This window comes from Lissotriton vulgaris, chromosome 11 (genome assembly GCF_964263255.1).
Source record: "Lissotriton vulgaris chromosome 11, aLisVul1.2, whole genome shotgun sequence".
Classification (NCBI taxonomy): domain Eukaryota; kingdom Metazoa; phylum Chordata; class Amphibia; order Caudata; family Salamandridae; genus Lissotriton; species Lissotriton vulgaris.
In genome coordinates this window covers 390,829,325-390,850,144 of record NC_141699.1, presented here as the reverse complement: position 1 = coordinate 390,850,144, position 20,820 = coordinate 390,829,325, and the positions used below count along the sequence as shown (strand labels likewise).

The 20,820-nt window shown below is 43.3% G+C and overlaps 1 protein-coding gene across 1 annotated transcript in view; it reads left to right on the top strand.

Annotated features, from left to right (window-relative positions):
• LOC147679844 (calcium/calmodulin-dependent protein kinase type II subunit beta-like) overlaps positions 1-20,820 on the top strand; it is an 820,445-nt gene that overhangs the window by 605,770 nt on the left and 193,855 nt on the right. The window contains exons 7-8 of the mRNA XM_086942481.1: positions 1,415-1,517; positions 2,075-2,158. Coding sequence (XP_086798607.1) covers positions 1,415-1,517; positions 2,075-2,158 — 187 coding nt within the window. The remainder of the gene's footprint in view (positions 1-1,414; positions 1,518-2,074; positions 2,159-20,820) is intronic.

Sequence of the window (20,820 nt, the reverse complement as noted above, 5' to 3'; positions counted from 1 at the left end):
AATCTAAATTGGTGCAGACGGACCTCTGGCAATAACCAGTTTCAGGAGTTAACGGGCGACAGTGACTTTAGCACTGGCTCCTGATTCACGGAGTGTAGGATCACACAGAAGTGCAGGTTAGAATGTTGAAGCAATAGAGGGAGATATTACACAGAGGCCATCGACAGGAGAGGACATGTGTGACTGCTGCTCACACTCAGCCTTGCACCATATCTGAAAGAAGTGAATGCTCACCTAGGCACGCATGCACAAGTCCCTCTTGAAAGTATGTCTTGCTGGGAGATCGCACTAGAAGCCCAATCTGCTCTAATTGGTTGGCTGATGAGGTTGTGGTATTCAAAGCACTCAGCCCAGTCCCATGAACCAGTAGTATCTGCAAACCATAACAGGATAGTCCCTTTTTATCTATGCCTGGGCAGAGTTCTGCTACGCAGAACTCCATGAAGTGACCAAAACTCCACCATGCTACAGAGTTCTGCAAACAGCAGAGGGTGTTCGGTCGCGCAGTTCACACTGATTTTTAGCACTGGGTGTTTGTCCGGCACCGGAAATCAGAGTGAACTGTACCATGCGCAGCACAAGAAGGAGCTACTTCTGTCCTCCGATTGAGTAGATTTTCTTCTCGAGCTGCAGCTTCCTCAACGCGAACTGATGGTTTCTCAGTGCGAATTGTCGTGATCATCCGTGACCAACCTTGTTGAGAAATCTCGCTGTCAGGTGGTCTAGCATAGGATTTTCTTAGCTCGCCAACTTAACATTGGCACAAGCGAGGAAACTCTGCAAACGGAGTTCATCGCCCAGGCCTCCTTTAATCCAGGGCCGGACTGGCCACATCAGGAGGCTGGAAGTTTAGGGTCGGTTTTGCAGCTGTGGGGACCGTTTTTTTTTTTTACTGGGGGCCAAGTTTGCAGCGGTGCTACAATATCGGCCCCAGTAACAAAACACCAACGGACTCTGAGAGTGGGATTCATTCACTGCTATAAAGAAAACTCAAGAACCGCCCGACTCTGCCCCAGGTTAGCAAACTGATTTCACACCTCTGATACTTTCGAGAAGGGAGGGATTGATTTATGTTTTAGGGGGTCATTCTTGTTCTTTTCTGCACTTCTTCCACTTAGTCACTGCAGATGTGTAATTGACCTGCCCTGGCAGCCAAATCACCTGGGGGGCAGACCTGTCCTTATAACTGCGCCTCAGGTAGTGTACACTCCGAGTGGGTGTGCACACTTGGCAGTCTCTGCTCCCCTAACTTCTTGCCTACGGCATTGGAAAGGCTCTGGCTCCCCCTGGTTATATTGTATGTAGTGATTTTGAACCCGCCCCTTTTGTTGTGTTTACCAAGCGTTGCTGTGTCTGTCCTCTGTCTGTCAATCAATAAAAATGACCTCTGTGTTAAATGGCTTGCTGACAACAGCCAGAAAACCTGCTCCTGGCCAGCAAATGCAAAGGTGCGGCCGTGAAACTTGCGGATTTCGGCTTGGCAATCGAGGTCCAGGGAGAGCAACAGGCCTGGTTTGGTGAGTAAAATCTTTTGGGTATTAGGTTGTATTTTTTTGTAAAAGTTGTGTTGTTGGTAGAGTGTGGGTTATTTGAAGTGTATGGAGCCAGTTGTGTGGGGTCAGGGTGTGGATAAACATGACCTGATGTCGTTTGAGTCCATAAGAAGAAATTAGAGAATCTATTTAAAAATGTGAGTTTGTGATGAAGTATGTGTGAGACTCCATAATCGTGTCAAAGTCCAGTGACTGGTGATGAGTGAGACTCCTTAATAGTGTAAGAGACCAGCGACTGGTAATGAGTGAGGCTCCATTGCAGTGCAACAGGCGAGTGATGGAGACTGAGTGAGTCTACCTTGAAGTATGTGAGCCACATCATGTTCGGTCCGGTTTCACTTTATTTTGTTGAGACTCACATGGTATTTTTCTGATCCTGCAGTAGGAAGGTTATTCCTTTTATCACACTGTGTGTGTGTGTGTGTGTGTGTGCCATATGCCCCCTTCTTACGCCCTCCTTCAGACTGCACCAGGTTCACCCTCTGATAATTAGTTTCTGTTCTCCTTTTTTTCTTTGGCAGGGTTCGCTGGCACCCCCGGCTACCTCTCACCAGAAGTGCTGCGTAAGGAAGCATATGGAAAGCCAGTAGATATATGGGCGTGCGGTAAGCCTAATGATTGATTTTCACTAGTTCATACCTGTTAAGGGGTACTAAAGCTTCTGCCAAGCTGGTTTTCTTACCAAAGTGAGTTTTCCTGAATGCTGTTTGTTTCACAGAGCCCAAAAGACCTCATAATGCGAGACACATGCTAGAATAGTGTCATTACCAGTCCGACTAAAGAGGAAGGGTAATGCATTTTGGTATTCTAACTTTAGTCCTAGCTTATTTGCAGGAAATCATTTACGTTTGGTTGTCTGATATGCTTTTCTTAAGTCTACTTAAGTGTCATGGCACCTGCTCTTATTCTTCAAAGAGACACAAGGTTCACTTAAGGAGTTGTCACGTTTTGTTTCCGTATGCAGTGGTGTCCTCAACTTCTGTGTTTGAAAGGTATGCTGTGGTGATGAAGATTTGGACTATGTATGTGAAGCCAGGAGCAGTCAGGAAATGTAGACTCTGTGATGTGGATGAAGTTTACCGACTTCCCTGTTGAATTTAAGCCTACTCAGCCTGTTACGTTACCTAATTTCCTGGCACAGGAAGCCTTTCACCTGATTTCCTGGCACATTAAGGCTCTTTTATGTGATTTTCTGGTACAGGATGTTCTAATTGAAGACCTGTGGTGGGGGGCGTGAGTCACGACAGACCAGGTAGAAGAACCCAGCCAAAAGTTTCAAGACCATGAAGTCTAGAACTAGAGGGGCCAGGAGGACTAGGGTTAAGTGGCCCAGGAGAGCAAGGACCAGGGAGACTGAGCCTGAAGGACAACGATCCGTAGAACCAGGACAAGAAAGATCAGGTGGTCAAGAGCCAGGAGGAACAGAACTAGTGGGCCCAGGAGAAACTGGACCAGGGTAATGGGATTAGTACAAGGAGAATGAGCAAGATGAGTGTCGGCAGACCAGTCCATAGCAGTTCCAGGGGGAGGGATAGGGGTGGGGGGGGGGGGGGGGGTAAGCTGGAGGAACCAGGAGCAAAATCAGAAGGAACATGACCTGGACTTGAAGGATAACCAAACACAGAATAAATAAAACCGAGAAGAATAGCAGGTCCAGTAACAAGACAATCAGAAAGAATAGAACCTTAAGGATATGGACCTAGAGGACCAGGAACAGATGGGTCACATCTGCACCAGAAGGTGTATGATGTAGACCAGAAGATGAGGACTAGAAGGACGGAGAGGCTGCAGAGAGACCAGGAGAATGATGAGGACCCAGTCCAAAAGGATGAGGACTTGAAGGAGGACACCAATGTGATTGTAGGCTACATGTGTAAAGATATGCCTTAGTTGCAGTGGCCACAACTCATATAAACGATTCTGAACTACTTTCTTCGGTTGCAGTCCCTTTGGAGACCACACCATTTTCAGCCCATTTAAAGCACTTCTTAACCCACTCTTTTATCTTTAAATGCAGTTTGTTGGTCCCCAATAACCAGAATAGATTTCCTATCACATTTTTACTTGGGCAGTTTCTTTTGAGGGCAGACTTTGCCAAAAATAGCGCATAGACTAACTCTTACCCTAATCATTCTGCCCCCTTTCGCCACACTCAATTTATGGGTCCCAGAGTAATTATTTTCATTTGTAGCACATCTTAAAAGTGTTAGTAAAAGTGAGATAGCTAACAAATAATGTATCCCCTTATTTTCTGGGTACCAGCAGATGACTGTTCTTACTCCAGACCGAGAGTATTTGGGGAAAGCTCATGTCACTGATTTTATGCAACTTCGGTGGGCATATTGGAGACAGCGGCAGATTGTTGATAGAAGTAAAGTTGAAACTCCTCCTGTGTTGTGAGTTTTCTTCCTCTACCGGCACTTGTTTTAACGTTAACTACATACTTTTGCAGAGGTTTTTACTTAAACTAGTATCGCTACACAGAAAGTACATTTGTAACTGCTCCTAAAGTCCTTGTACGTTCTCATTTGTATGGTGACAATGTCTTGCTCCATGGACTTAATTGTGACCACCTTCAGTACATTCTAAACACCGCAGAAGGTCTTTCAAGGACCTAAAGAAATGTGCCCTCATCCCACCTCCCCCCCTCTAATGGAATTTCCCTGGCTCCCCATACCGTATTATAAAGTTGCTGCTTTCTCTACAAAACCATCATGACTGGCAATCCTGCCTGTCTGGTAGAAAAGCTCACAATCTCTGGTTGATCTTGACACAGTCAGGACACCCACTAGAATGGAGATGAAGAAGTGTAAAAAAGAAAGCAGAGCAATAAACCGTCTCCATCTATTTACCTGAGATCTGGAACACCATTACTGTATCCATCAAGACTGCCTCAGCCCCCAATGTAGTTAATAACTGAATACTCTGGTATTTAAATAACACTACATTTCGAATGAAGAAATAGCCCGTTCTTATTCCTGATAAACCAGATCTTACTTGTATCACACATTGACTCCATCTCTACCATTGATCCTGTACTCCGCTCCAATGTTTTTTGGCTAGGTTCACGCTGTATGTTCATACATCTAAACATTGCAGGAGAAAAATAAAGGTATAAATTATCAATCAGAAATATTGTGGAATATATGTTTACAAATCTTAACTTTGTAATTCTTTTAAGGCTGGCAGAAATTATAGAAACTGTGGGGAAGGGACTATCGAGGATTCCCACTCCTAAGAGCTAGTTTAAGGATGTCCCCTCCTCTACCAAATGCAGTTTTAATATTACGTAGGAGTTAATGGTGGTTTTCCTTCCGCCCTTTTCCGATGCAGCATGTATAGGAACATGTATACTATGACATTCAAAACCCTTCAATGATACTTGTTAGGATAAATGTAATCAATTTGTTACAGCTTTATTTTTCCATTTTAATTGTGTACAATGTCAATGAAAAATGTTCAGAGGTATTTATTCTGCATATAAATTTATAGAGATGTGATTGCAGGAGAAAGAGCTCCTTGAGCTCTATATACAATGAGTTGGGATTGAGACTGTTTTCCGCCATCACTCTTTTAGTCGGCCCCTGCTGTCGTAAAATATGGTCATTGATTCTTTACTCACAGAAAATGACTAGGTTTGTACCCCATACAGAGACTAAATGATACCGAGGCTGGTAAAGACAGCTATACTCTCTTGGCTGTTGTCTACAAGGGAATCACAGAGGGCAAGGTAGACCTAACTTGTCACCATCAAAAGAAGAAAAACAGAGAAAAATAGTTTAGAGTGTGAGGTATACCTTCCTTTGCTTTCTTCCTTAGCTCGCAACTCAAATGTACTGATATTCTTACAATAAATGCTAAAGAACGAAGATATATTATTTATTTTTATTTGGGTTTTTGAAAAGCACCGACATGGTGCCCTTTAGCTACCTCTGAATTATTTGAGAATTTGGGAAACTATAGAAATAAAAACCGTAGCCGAATTCTGAATATACAGCCTGGCGCAGCTAACAGAAAATAAATAGCGTATCAAAGGGTGTGAGGGAGTGAAGGACCTAAAGCGGAGTTGGCCCACCTTGGAGACCTCTGGATTTATAAAGGCACCTGTAATATTACCTCATAAAAAGACCACAGCAGAGAGGGGTGGCTCTGCGGCTACCACTTTAAAGTTTAATTCTTTACCGTTCTCTTTATACAAAGAGACAAACATTTTATTAAAGTTTAGGATGGGGTTAAAGACCTGGCTTTTCCAACACTCTACGAAATAAGAATTCTATCCTTTTTGTGATGTTTTACCACTCTTCTCAGTATGATGCTAATTATATTTGGATTAGCAGATTCTCCAACATTGGATCTTTTATAGATTCACATGCTTCAATAATCCCAGTTGTCAAGCTGAGAGCCCTAAATTAAATCATAGTGCGCAATGCCATGCTAAACATACACAGACGTAACCACAACAATACCCTGTTCACCTCGTTATAAAAGATTCAAATTTGAGCCAGTTAGAGCAAAGCACAGTGTTTACCTCTCCCCACCCTGGTCACCCTAGTTCAGATTTCTACCGCACATGGTGTGCGAATTGAGTCTCCTTGAGCTCTGGTCGGTCAGTCAGGTAAGTGGATTTATTTATTTTCTTTCTCAACATTTCTGAAGAAATTAACATTGCCTCATCAGCTTACTAAGCGTAATACATCCGGACATGTCTGAATCGTCCCAAATATGTATTTTTGGGCATTGTGAAACCTGTGGAAAAAGAGGCTCCATTCTAAGACCCCAAGCAAGGAGTGCTTATATTGCATTCATCCAGGATATAAGGCAAGGGACCGTAAAATATGTAGAACATAGTCTACAAAAACTCTCAAGTATAGAGAGACGAATGGTTACCGGTCAATGGCAAATGGTCAACAATAATGCTCAAGTGCATATCCATATTCTTGAGTTGAGAACCATCTGATGAGGAGACAAAAATGGGCAGGCAAGAACAATATTAAGAAAGTTTATTAGAATCACCAGGTGCGTCCCTGTCTTACCAAAACCAACAGCTGACTGGAAAACTGAACATTCTATTTGAGCTTCACCTGAAGGTTCTAAGCGTCTTACAATCAGCCACGTAGATATTGGGAAGGTCATCGTTAGTCAAGTACCATTCAGATAAGTTACAACACAATCACTCTGGGACTGTGTTATTGCCTTCCTAGAATACACAATTTGTAAATATTAATAGGCATTGCCAAATCAACAAGCATGCATCGTGTCAGCAAACAAATGGGACATTATCCTGCATATTGTCCGAGGAGGAGCAGAGAATGTGGGATTGGGTTATACAGTATCCTATTCAAATAAAGGCAGAGCATGGTCCAGGCATAACCTACTCCTGTGCCAACAGTCTCAGCAGATCAACAAAGGAATGTCACGACTGGAAGCTAACTCAAGATCAAGTAGAAAGGTTGTGTATCTTGTGTGTTCCCATATCCTGTGAGCTGATATGTGGAATTTTAACAGTGGAATGCTGGGAGTGAATGATGTAACAGTATGTGGTCTGTTGTGGATGCTAACAGGTTGGAGGGAGGGATAAAGCCCTGACAGGACCTATCTGCTGTTTCTGTAGCCCAAGGACCTAACAATAAACAACGAACTTACTTCCTACCTGAATGGCTCCAGACTCTTGCATGAAAGCCCTGCCCTCTAACTACAACAATATTTCATATTTGAGGCAAACTAACACCCAATCTGTTTGCTACTAACCACAACAAGAATGCCAGCACTTTGCCAGCAGGCACTTCCTACCAGTGAAATGGGCGTTCAGGAACTTTACGTTAACACATATACTCTAATTCCTCTGATTCCAAGAGTGTTATCAAAAATGAGGAGGGAGCTGTGCCACATCATCCCAAAAGCTCCATGCTGACCCAGACAGTACTGGTCCACCGAGTTACATCTCCTCTTGGAAGAGCCTCTGGTACAGGTGGAACCAAACTGGAACTGGCTGTCTTGGCCCGACAAGCAGGTTAGCCATCTGGATCCACGTTCTCTGTTTGCCAGCTAGGCTCCTGAATTAAAGGATTTCCAAATGCTAGACATTACAAAAGACTGCAAAGACATTTTGTCCAAAGCCAGAGCGGTATCCACCAGTAAAATGTACACTACATTTACAAATGGAAACATTTTGCATCTGGTTTACTGAGCACCATTTATTCTATATCTACACCTCCTTAACAGATATTACTATATCTTCTGCACTTAGCGAAGCCAGGACTGAGTCAAGCTTCAGTCAGAGTTCATTTAGCTGCCATTTAAAATTCCAAAAGGAAGTGGAACAAGACGTCCTTTTGGTCTAACAGTCTTAATAAGGAGTTTCTGAAAGGCCTTTTTATGGATGGTCTTCCTACCAATAATAGATCATTCATCTTCAAGGCAGCAAATTGTAGTGCTAGCTCAATTGATAAACGCCATTTGAACCAATTCATAGGGCAGATTTAAAGTTTTTATTTTGGACTGCCCTTCTTTTAGCCCTAATATCATATAGAAGAGTCCGCGAGATTTCAGCTTTTACATTCTATGAACCATTCCTCTAGTTCACCAATTATAGTCATCCTCCGGTCAAACCTAAATTTTATACCTAAAATGCCATCAGACTTTCATCTAAAGGAACAGATTGTCTCCCGCCACGGAGCATTACTCAATGATGGAAAACGAGACTTGTTGTAGTGTGGGACCTTGAGCATTTTAGGAACTTTTTGTGGGTTTTCGATGTATTACTCGGGTGCGATCATAAACCGGTTATAAAGTTATTATCTATGGAAGGGTTGTTGACCGCTATTCCAAGAATTTCCAGGTTATCCATAAGATGCATGGATTATAATTACAAATTGCAGTATGTACCTGATGTGAGTACAAAGTATCCTACTGCTTGAGCAGGTTGCCCCTGCCTTTGTGTGAAGTTCCAGAGGAAAATGAAGAGGAATTGAGAGTGGCATGGGGATAGGGAAAGTAAAAGAGGGCAAGAACTGAGCAAGAGTGATGTGAAGCAATGGGGAAGGACATTGCTTTAGAATGAGTGAAATCATAGGTGAGGGAGCATTAGGCAGAGAAGCAATTTATGGAGTAAGAATGTTCTGGGAAGTTCATAATGAATTACCTGTATTGGGTGAAAATTTGATGAGAGGTGTTTGAAATTTTACATTATAAGCCAACAGGAGGGGTCACTATTCCTAAAGGAAAAGAGTCTGCCTAGGGTGTAGATAGAAGAGTCGGCAATACTCTTACTTGTTGCCCTCACACATTACAATGGATGTCATGTTACATCATAGGACAGTTGCTCCTCGTCAGGCAGGTGCTGCAATTCCTTATGGGTCTCTTTTATGGAGATCTTTTAAAGAATTTTCGCCATATGATGTGTGTGAGCTAGTGCTCATAGGATAGTGAGTGTAAAATTAATTGGAGGATATCAATGCAAAGTCAATTTAACAGGCGGATACCTCTGTCAAGAGTAAAAAACCTGAATGTTGGGGCTACTAAAGGGTTATTTATGTAGATATGCATGGTTTATATTTATTTTATCAACCTGTTTCGCACCCCTGAGGGTCTCAGGCCGTGATTCTTGTTGCTTCGTCAAGACCAGAAAAAGAATGTAAGTGCGATCATAAACCTTGATTCACGAGTCACCTTTTTCATTTTGCTGATAAAAATTGTTCATGTGACAGCCATATACAATTCTTCTGAACTAATGTCATAGTGGTTTTGGTGTGTTCTATTCTTTTTTACCTAAAACTTATTAGCTTGTTGAATTTGACATTGGTAAAATTATACTTATTGTGTTGTATTGATTATAATAAGCTAAGCAATTGGGCCACCCAACAGAACCAACTGTAGATTATATTATCAACACCCAGGTTCTGAGGGACACAGAGTTACCCCATTATCATAAATGATTCTAGGGAAGGCTGGCCGGGGTTCCTTGAACAATAAAGATACCAAGAGAAAGGCAGTAGGAAATGGTCCAACCAAAGCACTGGAAGGGAGATTCACCATTTAACACTAAATTCGATAGTATGCCATCAATGGGTAGGACCTGTACTAACTCGAACTAAATTAACAACGGCAAGATTCACCACTAAGTGCATAGCTAGTGGGCCCTCCTTTTATCCAAATAAATGTTAAAATCGCCAAATATGGTGAAATTAGCATGAGGAATACACTTAAAGGCTAATGCTTGGTCAAGGAATACTATTATGTGTCCTGCAGGTCTTGGGGAGCAGTAGAGTAACTCCCCAGAAAGTGTGTTGTGGATCGATGGAAATAATAAAACCCAGAGCTTCTGCTCCTAACAGCTCATCTCGTATGAGTTTTACTTTTGTAAGCAATTGTGACCCCACTCCTTCTTTATCCACCCTATCTAAATAAGCACAAATATAAGGCTCTGGAATGACGAGATGCAAATCAGGACAGGATTCCTCTTCCATCTAAGTGTCTTAAATTTTTTTAAATAAATAAGCATTTCCAAGCTCATCATTTAATAAATCATTAATGTCTAGTACGCGTTTGTGGAACGAGCACACATTAATCAGAGCCGCCTTCATTTCCTTATGACTCCTTCTGGCACCTACCCTATTGTTAACCTGATAGTTCAATGGGTGGAGACTAAGCTTATAACTGCCACAAGAAGTGGGGCCAATACAGTCTAGAAAAATAGGCCTACAACCCTTTGAGACCCCCGACCGCCATACTTTTTAGTGCAGTCGCTGTATAACTGTTACTTGGCAAGGCTTCTACTGTGCAACCCAGTATAATGGCTGGCGCTGGCCGCGTACAGGCTTGTCTTAGACGTGCCAATGGTGCGATCTCTGCGCGCATCCACTGCACATCGGTGCTGTGGCCGTGTGTGTGTGTGTGTGTGTGTGTGTGTGTGTGTGTATGTATATATATATGTATATGTATATGTGTATATATATATATATATATATATATATGTGTGTGTGTGTGTATATGTATATATGTGTATGTATATATATATACATTTATATATAGTATAGAAATCAAAATATTGTTGTATAAATCTCATAGAATGGCTTGCATTTTTATGTTTATTTCTTATACTTATATCTTTAAAAAAAAAATCCCAAACTGTTTTGCACATGGAGTCATTTTGACAACTTTAGTGGGTACATCTGTGGATTATTTACCCCAGAACACCGGTTACTACACTCTCTGTATACTACTGAGCATGGATATCTATATTTTTACTGGTTAAGCAATGTACAAATACTTTAGGTGCTACCTGTATACAAGGCACACACCTTTCATTTCTCACGAATGCCTGCACTGTTGATCAAATAAGACTGTTGGTACTGACTTACACAAACGTGTTTCTATAGAGACACAAAGGCTTTGGCTTTAATTGTTTGAATGTAGGACTATTTATTTATAAAGTTTTATATAGCTCGAACTTGAAGCACGAGGGTATCGGAGGGTTTTACATTACATTAGTAACGTTGCGTTAAATTTACATCAGAAACAAGAGCATAGTAAGGTACAGTACACAAAAACAAAGTTTCAGGAATTCGTAGGGGGGAGGAGGAGTAATAGCAGGGAGACGATGAACTATGCCCAATGTCCTGCTGGGTAGGTGACGGTCAAGGGTGAAACCAGGGCCAATCTCCTCATTAGGTGTCTAGCAGCTCCACCGGTCATCAGCCGTAATGCTCAGCGTTCAGAAAAACAGTTTGTTGATAGAATTGCGAAGGTTATGTAGCGCTGTCTAGACCCAGAGGTATCAGAGCGCTTAACCGGAGGATCGTTGCATTAAACGGTATATCAAAAGGATTATATAGTGCTAGCTAGACCCGGAGGTATCAGAGCACTATAACAAAGGGACATTGCGTTTCAAATTTCATCAATTACAATAGCGTAGTAAGCTACAGTAACCAAACAACGGGGTTGAGAGAATTTTTTAGGAAAGGAGGGGAGGAGGGAGCTATAGCAAGGAGACGTGGAAGAACTGTGTCCAATGTCCAGCTGGGTAGGTGACGGTCGAAAGGGAAACCAGGGCCAATCTCCTCATTAGTCGTCTAGCAATTCCACCAGGCATCAGCCATGTTGCTCAGGTCTCAAAGTTTGGGGAAAACAGTTTTGAATCGATCCATAGGCTACGATGATAGAGATAGAAGGAGGTTGGGGGGAGTAAAAACAAGCCAGAGAGGGAGCTTGGGGCTACCATATAGGTACATGCAATTCAGAGTCCGCACTAGCTGAACTCATCCTAAGAGCTTTAAGAAGATTAAAACACGCCAGGATTTGCAGTTCCCCATTGTAAAAGAATGTTAAAGTGCATAACTGAAATTTATGTTGGCTCCGGTAAATATAACTCAACTTGGGAGAAAGTGAGAAAGGATATTAAGGAGTTGGGATTGGCACCTGAAAGACATCTGTGTCAGACGTTCTGAGGAATGGGCAAAATGGTAAATTGCTCAGAGCCCCTACGTTCCAAGGGCCCCTCAGAAAAAATTAACTTTCCCACTACTGATCTGTATATTTGATTCTGTTTCCAAACATCTCTTAATGCCTACCTACATCTACTGCTGACTTTGTCTCTCTTCCAAGGGTTATCCTAAGCATTTTTGAGGCCCAGGACAACAGCTTTTTTTGTGAGCCTCTTACAGTTTAAGATATAATTTAGTACTGTTCACCATCATGATGGCTTGATTGAGCAGGAAAGGCGAATACAATTCAAATTTGTTCCACTCAGGGGTCCCTAAGTATGTCTTGCCTGGGCCACTACAAATCGTTAAGATGGCACATTGACTGCTGATTTGGTTCACAGTGCCTTTACCCTCTTTGATCAGTGTAGCGTTGAGAAATTTCACAGATAGCAGAGGGTGAAAATGGGGGTTGCTTAGATATCCGAGTACTTCGAGAGAAAAAAAAACTGGAAATAGCTCAATTATAATGATGGAGAGTAGCCACAAAACGAAATTTTAGGTGGGTGGGAGACAACCTATGTGTATATTCAGGCAGCAATGATGTCCCCTGCAGTGACGGGGAGTGATTTCTTTTCTGCCGGTGTGATCGCGTAACTTTGATTTCTGACGTCAAGACCATGGATGTTCGCTTAGGTGGGTTTTTTGCCCAGGTAAACCGCTTGCTGTTTGCTTGTGGCTTCCTTGACCTGTTCGGCTTCCAGGCCAGCACAGTCTAAAAGTGATGGCCAAAGGATTATGATCCCTGATGGCCCATCCTCTGACCCATGAGGGCTTCAGGATTTCATGATTAGGGAATTTGAATGACCATAGAGGCTCTTATGTCCTAGCAGATGCCTGGCCAACCAGGCAAGCTACAGAAGTTTCAGCAGAACTGCAATCTCGTATACAAACTTACTACGTGAGGGGGACATGGGCCGAGCATTAATAATGCAGGAATGTGCAGCAGAATGGGGTGACGCTTGGCCTCCTGGGACGGATAATTTTAGAGCTGAAACACAGATCTGCTGAGTCTGTGACTTGGAAGATGAATTGGCTCTGCCGTGAAGAATACACAGAGGTTTTATGTAATATGTGGAGCTGCCAAGGGAGGGGGGGGGGGGGTAAGAGCACTGTGCTGCAAATACCAAGGAGCAGCTCGAGAACCTCTCAGGAGCCCATGCCCTTTAAAATGCAAAAAACTTCCATTGTACAACAAGAATCTACAAGAGCCGAGTCTATTCTCACAAAAAGTATGGTTGCCTGGACTCGTTTTAAAGCAGCAGCTGTAGCCTGCTAAGTCCCTGCATACATAATACAGCGTGATCTGTATGCAGAGAAGCCACTGTGCAAGCTATGCAGCAGCAGGTATAGGCTGCCTAGTTCTTGTACATATGTGGGCAGCTAACTCACTGCACACAATAGACTGCAGCAGCTCTAGACAGTTAAGTCGCTGCACTCGTTCTTCAGAAGCATTTGCAGGCAGCTAGAACCCTGTACTCTTTATGCAACAGAGGCGCCAGGCAGTTTAGCTCGTGCACAAACAACCAGCAGAACATGTCAATTGGTAAGTCCCTGTTTAGACTGTACAGGCATTATTCAGCAGGGTGATTGATCTGCTGCCTACCAACCGCCTACACATAACGTTGAGCAGGATATGATGTCTTCATAGTTCTTCTACGTGATATTGAGCTAAATTTACCCGCTTCTATGACCATGCATGTATTACACCTCAGCACGCATGGGTTGCTTAGTCACTGTTCAAATAGTTTAACAAGAGCTGCTGCGTACGGTGTATCTGCATCTGCTCACATTTAGCTGCTGGGCAATATGGGTACCAAGTCCATCAGGAACAGCTAGGTACCATGTCCCTACATGTATTCTTTAGGCAACCGCTATGATCATATCTGTTGTTAAAATGATCTTCTAGAATCCAATTCACCGTACATTTGTATAGTCCAAAAATTCTCCTTTTCCATGTTAAACACTTTTCGGAAGATATACAGTGCTGTAAGTGGGCTAGTTCTATTGGTTGTCGGTCCCATCCAGTAAAAAACATAACTGCTGTTCTAGATGATCAAATTGACAGTGGCGTCACTAGGGTTGGTGTCACCCGGTGCGAAACTCATGGTGTCACCCTCTCAGAATCACTGTTGATCTGGTGGTTCCTCTGGCGCATTCCAGCTGTCCAGTAAGGACCGCCTCTGAGTCCTGGTATGGCCGCAGAATCCAGTTGCAGTGGGCATACCGACAACAGTCTGGCAGCAGCGACCTCCAATCCCCCGCGGGGATGATCACCTGTTTTGTGGGGTCATGGCGGGTCGGAGGTCACAGAGGTGCGACCTTACTACAGTAAAATAGTTCAGCCCCCTTTGGCATCTATTGAAGACATGAAACCCTCGGCTGAACAGTCTGTGTTGAACAATAAATATTGCAGCCATGAGAAGTTAGATCTTTTCGGAGACTAAATCCCTAGGAATCGTAAAACATGCGCAAAATCACCCCGATTACACACAGGGAAGTTACTAGGCAGCACATAATTAGGGGACACTAGGGTTCAGCCAGCCAAAAATTAGGCAAAGGAATTTGGCTGGGGAGTGGTAAGTACACAAGAGCGTGTCACTTGACACTCTTTCTCTTGGGACTATTACAGAGGAGAGAGGCGCTGCTGCAGCACAGTGTGTGAGTTGAACGGGAGGGGGGCTAGGGGAGCCATAAAGCTTTAGGAGGGATAGTCTGCTAGGCGGGAGGGTGCCTTGTGGCAGTGCATGGCTTTTGGGGATCAGGTCGGTGCCGGGTTGCACAGGACACTGGCATCCCACTCGGAGCGAGAGTCCTTCTTGGGAGTCTTTCAAGGGTTCAGTGCAGTGTCTACGTGAGTGAGGGGCAGGAGCTGTGTGTGTGGTGCCTCCTTGTGAGTGAAGAGAGTGTGGTGCAAGACCCTAGGCGCTTTCATGGCAGGGACGCTCCCCCGGTTCAGAGGTACCTGGAGCCCTTTCCCTGCCTTCTGTCAAGGGCTAAGGAACATGGGTTCCTGACTGTGCAAGGGGGGCCTTGGCAATATCCCCTGCGCATCGGACTCTCTGAAGAGTACTTACTGTTGGACATTTTGTTGGCTGGCAGCCATCGGCGAGAGCTCTTCGCCAGCTCGGGGGAAGGAGTGCGGCACCTTCTTCCAGTGCTTGGCTTGTGAACTGAATGATGCTTGAACACTCGGCCAGCGTCCACTCCATGCACGGGCCATATGCAAACAGTAACTTTGAACTACATTATTAAGCATCATGGTTCTTTCCACTATATTAGAAACCTGATGGGGAGTGCGGCTTCGCTTCAGGACAACACATGGAAACACACACACACACACATATATATATATATATATATATATATATATATATATATATATATATATATTCTCCAGTTTGGCTCCAGTTTAGCAAACCCCTGGCGCTGCTTACTCCGGTGCAGTATTCCTCGGCCGAGCCCAGCCTTAATCAATTGCACACATCTCTCCTCAGGAAGAAGAATTGAATACGCACTCAGAGTCATTCCGGTTTCCCTCGATTTATTTTCATTTGGCATTCAGTTATCCAGCACAAAGCACCGGCGCGTTTCACTGTGAACACACAGCTTTCTCACGGTCAATACACAGACATTACTGAGCCCCTCCTATTTCTATAGGGTACCGCCAAAACTTTACATTGACGAAACGTCACTTCCTGTACACCTTTCAGTGGAAGTGACATGGGAATTGTAGTTCTCATTACAATTTGGACTACCATTTCACGAGTGATACAAAAGTATTGGTATTCTGTTACAATTCTGGTCATGCAGTCGATCATTTTGATGCAATGTATATCTTATGCCTAATTGTTTGAATCCTTGTTAATATCAATGTACGTATTACCGCACGTTTTTTTATGCATAAGAAAAAATCAAACATTTAGTGCCCTCTAGTGGGCCTATACCTTCTTGTAATAAATACACCATCAACAAAACAAAAGCAATATTCCTGGACACAGAAATATACATTCACAATGATCGAGTTGAAACTACTCTACACAGGAAGGAAACTGCAACAAACTCAACATTACACGCGAGCAGTTTTCATACACCATCAGTAATAGAAAACATCCCGTATGGAGAATTTTTAAGACTGCGACGGATCTGCTCAGAAGAAAAAGAATGGAAAAAGACAAGCTATGAAATGGCACAAAGGTTTAAAAACAGAGGGTACAACAAAAAAGTCATTGAAAGAAGTTGGAAAAGAGCAAATGCTAAAGAACGAAGGGAAGCCCTCACATCCAAAAAGAAAAAATACTGAATTGAACAATCAAACAAGTGACAGAAAAATAAGATTAATCCTCGACTACACGAGGGAATCCAAACAAATTGTTAACATAATCAGGAAAAACTGGAAACTGTTACAATTAGATTCTACAGCAAGCAAAATATTGGGCAAGCGCCCACAAGTAACATATAGAAGATCAAGAAATCTAAAAGATAGATTAATACAGAGCCATTACAAAGACCACACCAAAAGAAAGAAAGGTATAGAGTGGATGAAAACAAAAGGATTCATCAAATGTCAACACTGTAAGGTGTGTCAAATAGCTGTGAATAAAAAGGAAGTGACAATGTCAAATAACAAAACATGGAAAATAAAGGAACTAATAAACTGTCAAAGTACCCATGTAGTATACGTGATAGAATGCCCGTGTGCATTGAAATACATCGGAAGCACCAAAAAGGAATTAAAAAAAAGAATCCTGGAACACGTGAGAGCCACAGTAAATAAAGATCGTAATAATGCTGTGGCTAAGCACATGGAGCAACTACATAATGGAGATTGGACACTTTTAAAGTTCTATGCCTTGGAAACAATCCTCCCACATGACAGAGGGGGGGACAGAGAAAAAACTTTAAGATGCCGAGAGTCACGACAAATACTAAACTTTAGGACGATGACCCCGACAGGTCTTAACCAAAGTGAAGAACTTTATGTACATCTGTGATTTTGATCTCGGCTTTAAAAAATGGTGGTCCTTTGTTACAGTGCAGACAGAGTGGACAATGGGAATCAGTAATAGGATGAAATGAGTTGGGTAATGTTATAATGTTCAAGGACACTGGGAGTGATTACATAATTATGAATAAGTACTCTTACGGTCATAAAGGAAATATTTAGAATGGTCATTAATATCCAGTATGTCGATGTTGCATAGCCCACTGGAGGGCAAATAATGTATTACAAGAAGGTATAGGCCCACTAGAGGGCACTAAATGTTTGATTTTTTCTTATGCATAAAAAAACGTGCGCTAATACGTACATTGATATTAACAAGGATTCAAACAATTAGGCATAAGATATACATTGCATCAAAATTATCGACTGCATGACCAGAATTGTAACAGAATACCAATACTTTTGTATCACTCGTGAAATGGTAGTCCAAATTGTAATGAGAACTACAATTCCCATGTCACTTCCACTGAAAGGTATACAGGAAGTGACGTTTCGTCAATGTAAAGTTTTGGCGGTACCCTATAGAAATAGGAGGGGCTCAGTAATGTCTGTGTATTGACCGTGAGAAAGCTGTGTGTTCACAGCGAAACACGTCGGTGCTTTGTGCTGGATAACTGAATGCCAAATGAAAATAAATCGAGGGAAACCGGAATGACTCTGTGAGTGCGTATTCAATTCTTCTTCCTGAGGAGCAATATATATATATATATATAAGTTTTGCAAGTTGATAAGTAACAATTTGATAGGAGCCACAACCTGAGCCAATGAGTGTCAAGACTTAAGTTTATATATTTTTAAGCGTATAAATAAATACTACTAAGAGTGACAAGTGTTTTTCTTTATAAGTTAGCGGTAAAGAAATTAGTACATAAATATACAGGTATAGAGAATGAGAGATATAGCGAGTATTCCTGGGAGTGCGAAAATAACATAACAGCGACGGTAGGTCATGTTTTGAAAAACAAATAATTGTAAAGGATAATCGTAAGTCAAAACATGCACATAATGAGGAATCTCAAGAACTTAATAGCAAGAATAAGGCCGTCCAGTTTGAAATCTGCATATTAGTATAAACGTAATTTTGGGCTACCCCTGATATAGTAAATAGCCACCAGAGGAACGGACTATAGATTTAATAAATGAGGGCGATCTTATAAACGGCGCTAGCACTAGGAGCTAAATGAATTATATAACAAAGAAAAAGTCATGGGTTCGAATCCCGACCTCACAACATACGAAAATATAATTTATATTTTTTAAAGTTATAACACAACTTGATAAAATAAGGAGCCGGAATTCTATCACAACTGTAATTTTACACACATTTAAAATGCATTCACGAGAAGTATCTACACATTCTTTTTCTATAATTGATGCTTCACCGGTAAAAAACGAGCGCGAAAATACACCCCAGGTGTAGTGCATTTGATGAGCAGAGAGTATAAATAAAGAGCAGCAGAATGTGGCACAATCCACACCCGCTCAAGAGACGTGATTGGTCAGGGGCTGACAGTCACAGGCGGTTTCAAGGTGAGGAAATGTATGGGATTTGAGGTCCAGGGTGAACGTTATATTAAGCCTTACTTGCACCCTCCCATTAGCACCGGCACCTATCCCCCCAACACTCATGGACTCAAAGGGACCGATGACAAAAAATCTTAGCTCTGGCTGCTGGCATATGCATGTCCCTTTTATCACTACCTCAAAAACATCTGCAAAACCCTGTGCTTAATATTGTGTTCAAACTTGTTTCTCATCATGCACAGATGCAATATGACGCACACAAGCCTCCTTTTTCCCGTAAGCGCATACCTATCAACTGCCCATATTTTGAGGGGTTCAACCCATTCAATTATATTTACCCTCCTAAAAAGAGGCATCCTGCCAAAGACTTCCATGGGGTCATCACCCTTTGCAAACCCGCACCACCTTCAAAACCTTTCCCTCCCTTCACTTCAATGGTACAAACCTGGTAAACATCTGATCCCGCTCATCAAAGGGGCCACTGGTTGTCAGATATGCAGCTGAGCAGCGGAAAAAAACTGAGAACGCTGGACAAGTGGGAATCACGCTGTCGGACCGGGTTGCTAGTATGGGTCACATTTCTAGAAGGTGCGTAGTAGTTAACATCGGTCCAGCAGGTGCAGTCGTATCGGGGCCCGTTGAACCCTGTCCCTGATCATTTCCATCTATACTACCCCACCAGCAGTGAAAGACTGCGTGTTCCTTGCTTGCACCTGGCTGGGCCCCTGGCATAATTGCTACGCTATTAGTTCTATCAGACCCCAACCAACACGTTCAAACCCTTCCCGCTTGGAGTTAAAAAAGGCCGTTAAACGCTGCACTCCTGTGTACTCCGCTGTTCTGTGCTCTCGGTAACGATATTAGCAGATTTTAGTGGGAACCCTAAAGCGCCGTATGCACCGTCCGCTGCCGGCTCTGTGCCTCCACTGTGCTAGTTTCATAAAGGGAGTGGATTTGAACGAAACGAAACTCAACTGTGAAATATGAGGCATTTATGGCGGCACTTAAACGCAGTGGCGTCACTAGGGGGGTGCGGGGGGTGCGGACCGCACCGGGTGACACCAAACATGGGGTGTCACCAATCTGTCTGGTTATGCTTTGTCACACAGCTCTGCAACCTCGCCTTTGCTCTGCAAGAGCACCTGCTTACAAAATACTGCAGTGCACGCCACGCACGCACCACCTACTACCCTAGTGGTAGTGGTGATGCGATGCGCGGCGGCTGCGTACCCAGTTTGTGGGTCCCAGGGCCGTCAATCTTACAGTGCTACCAATGACGGCCCTGGGACCAGTCCCCGCGCTGAGCTCCTCTGACGCACGCCACCACCACGCACTGACTGAGACCAGTCTTGGCAGGGGAGTGCTGCTGGGCGATTTGCAGAACGCCTAGGCGCCCAGCAACAACCACAATGGAGTCTAAAGTCCAGAAAAGGTAAGGACATTTGTCCTCCTCACCATTTAAAACGCAGTTAAAGCAGAGTTACCCCACTGCTGCTCTTCACGTTTAAGTGCCGCCATAAATGCCTCATATTTCACAGTTGAGTTTCGTTTCTTTCAATTCCACTCCCTTTATGAAACTAGCACAGTCGAGGCACAGAGACGGCAGCGGACGGCGCTTTAGGGTTCCCGCTAAAATCCGCTAATATCGTTACCGAGAGCACAGAACAGCGGAGTACACAGGAGTGCAGCGTTTAACGGCCTTTAACTCCAAGCGGGAAGGGTTTGAACGTGTAGGTTGGGCTCTGATAGAACTAATAGCGTAGCAATTATGTCAGAGCACCAGCCAGGTGCAAGCAAGGAACACGCAGTCTTTCACTGCTGGTGGGGTAGTATAGACGGAAATTATCAGGGACAGGGTTCAACGGGCCCCGATAAGACTGCACCTGCTGGACCGATGTTAACTACTGCGCACCTTCTAGAAATGTGATCCATACTAGCAACCCGGTCCGACAGCGTGATTCCCACTTGTCCAGCGTACTCGGTTTTTTTCCGCTGCTCAGCTGCATATCTGACAACCAGTGGCCCCTTTGATGAGCGGGATCAGATGTTTACGAGGTTTGTACCATTGAAATGAAGGGAGGGAAAGGTTTTGAAGGTGGTGCGGGTTTGCAAAGGGGTGATGACACCATGGAAGTCTTTGGCAGGATGCCTCTTTTTAGGAGGGTAAATATAATTGAATGGGTTGAACCCCTCAAAATATGGGCAGTTGACAGGTATGCGCTTACGGGAAAAAGGAGGCTTGTGTGCATCATATTGCATC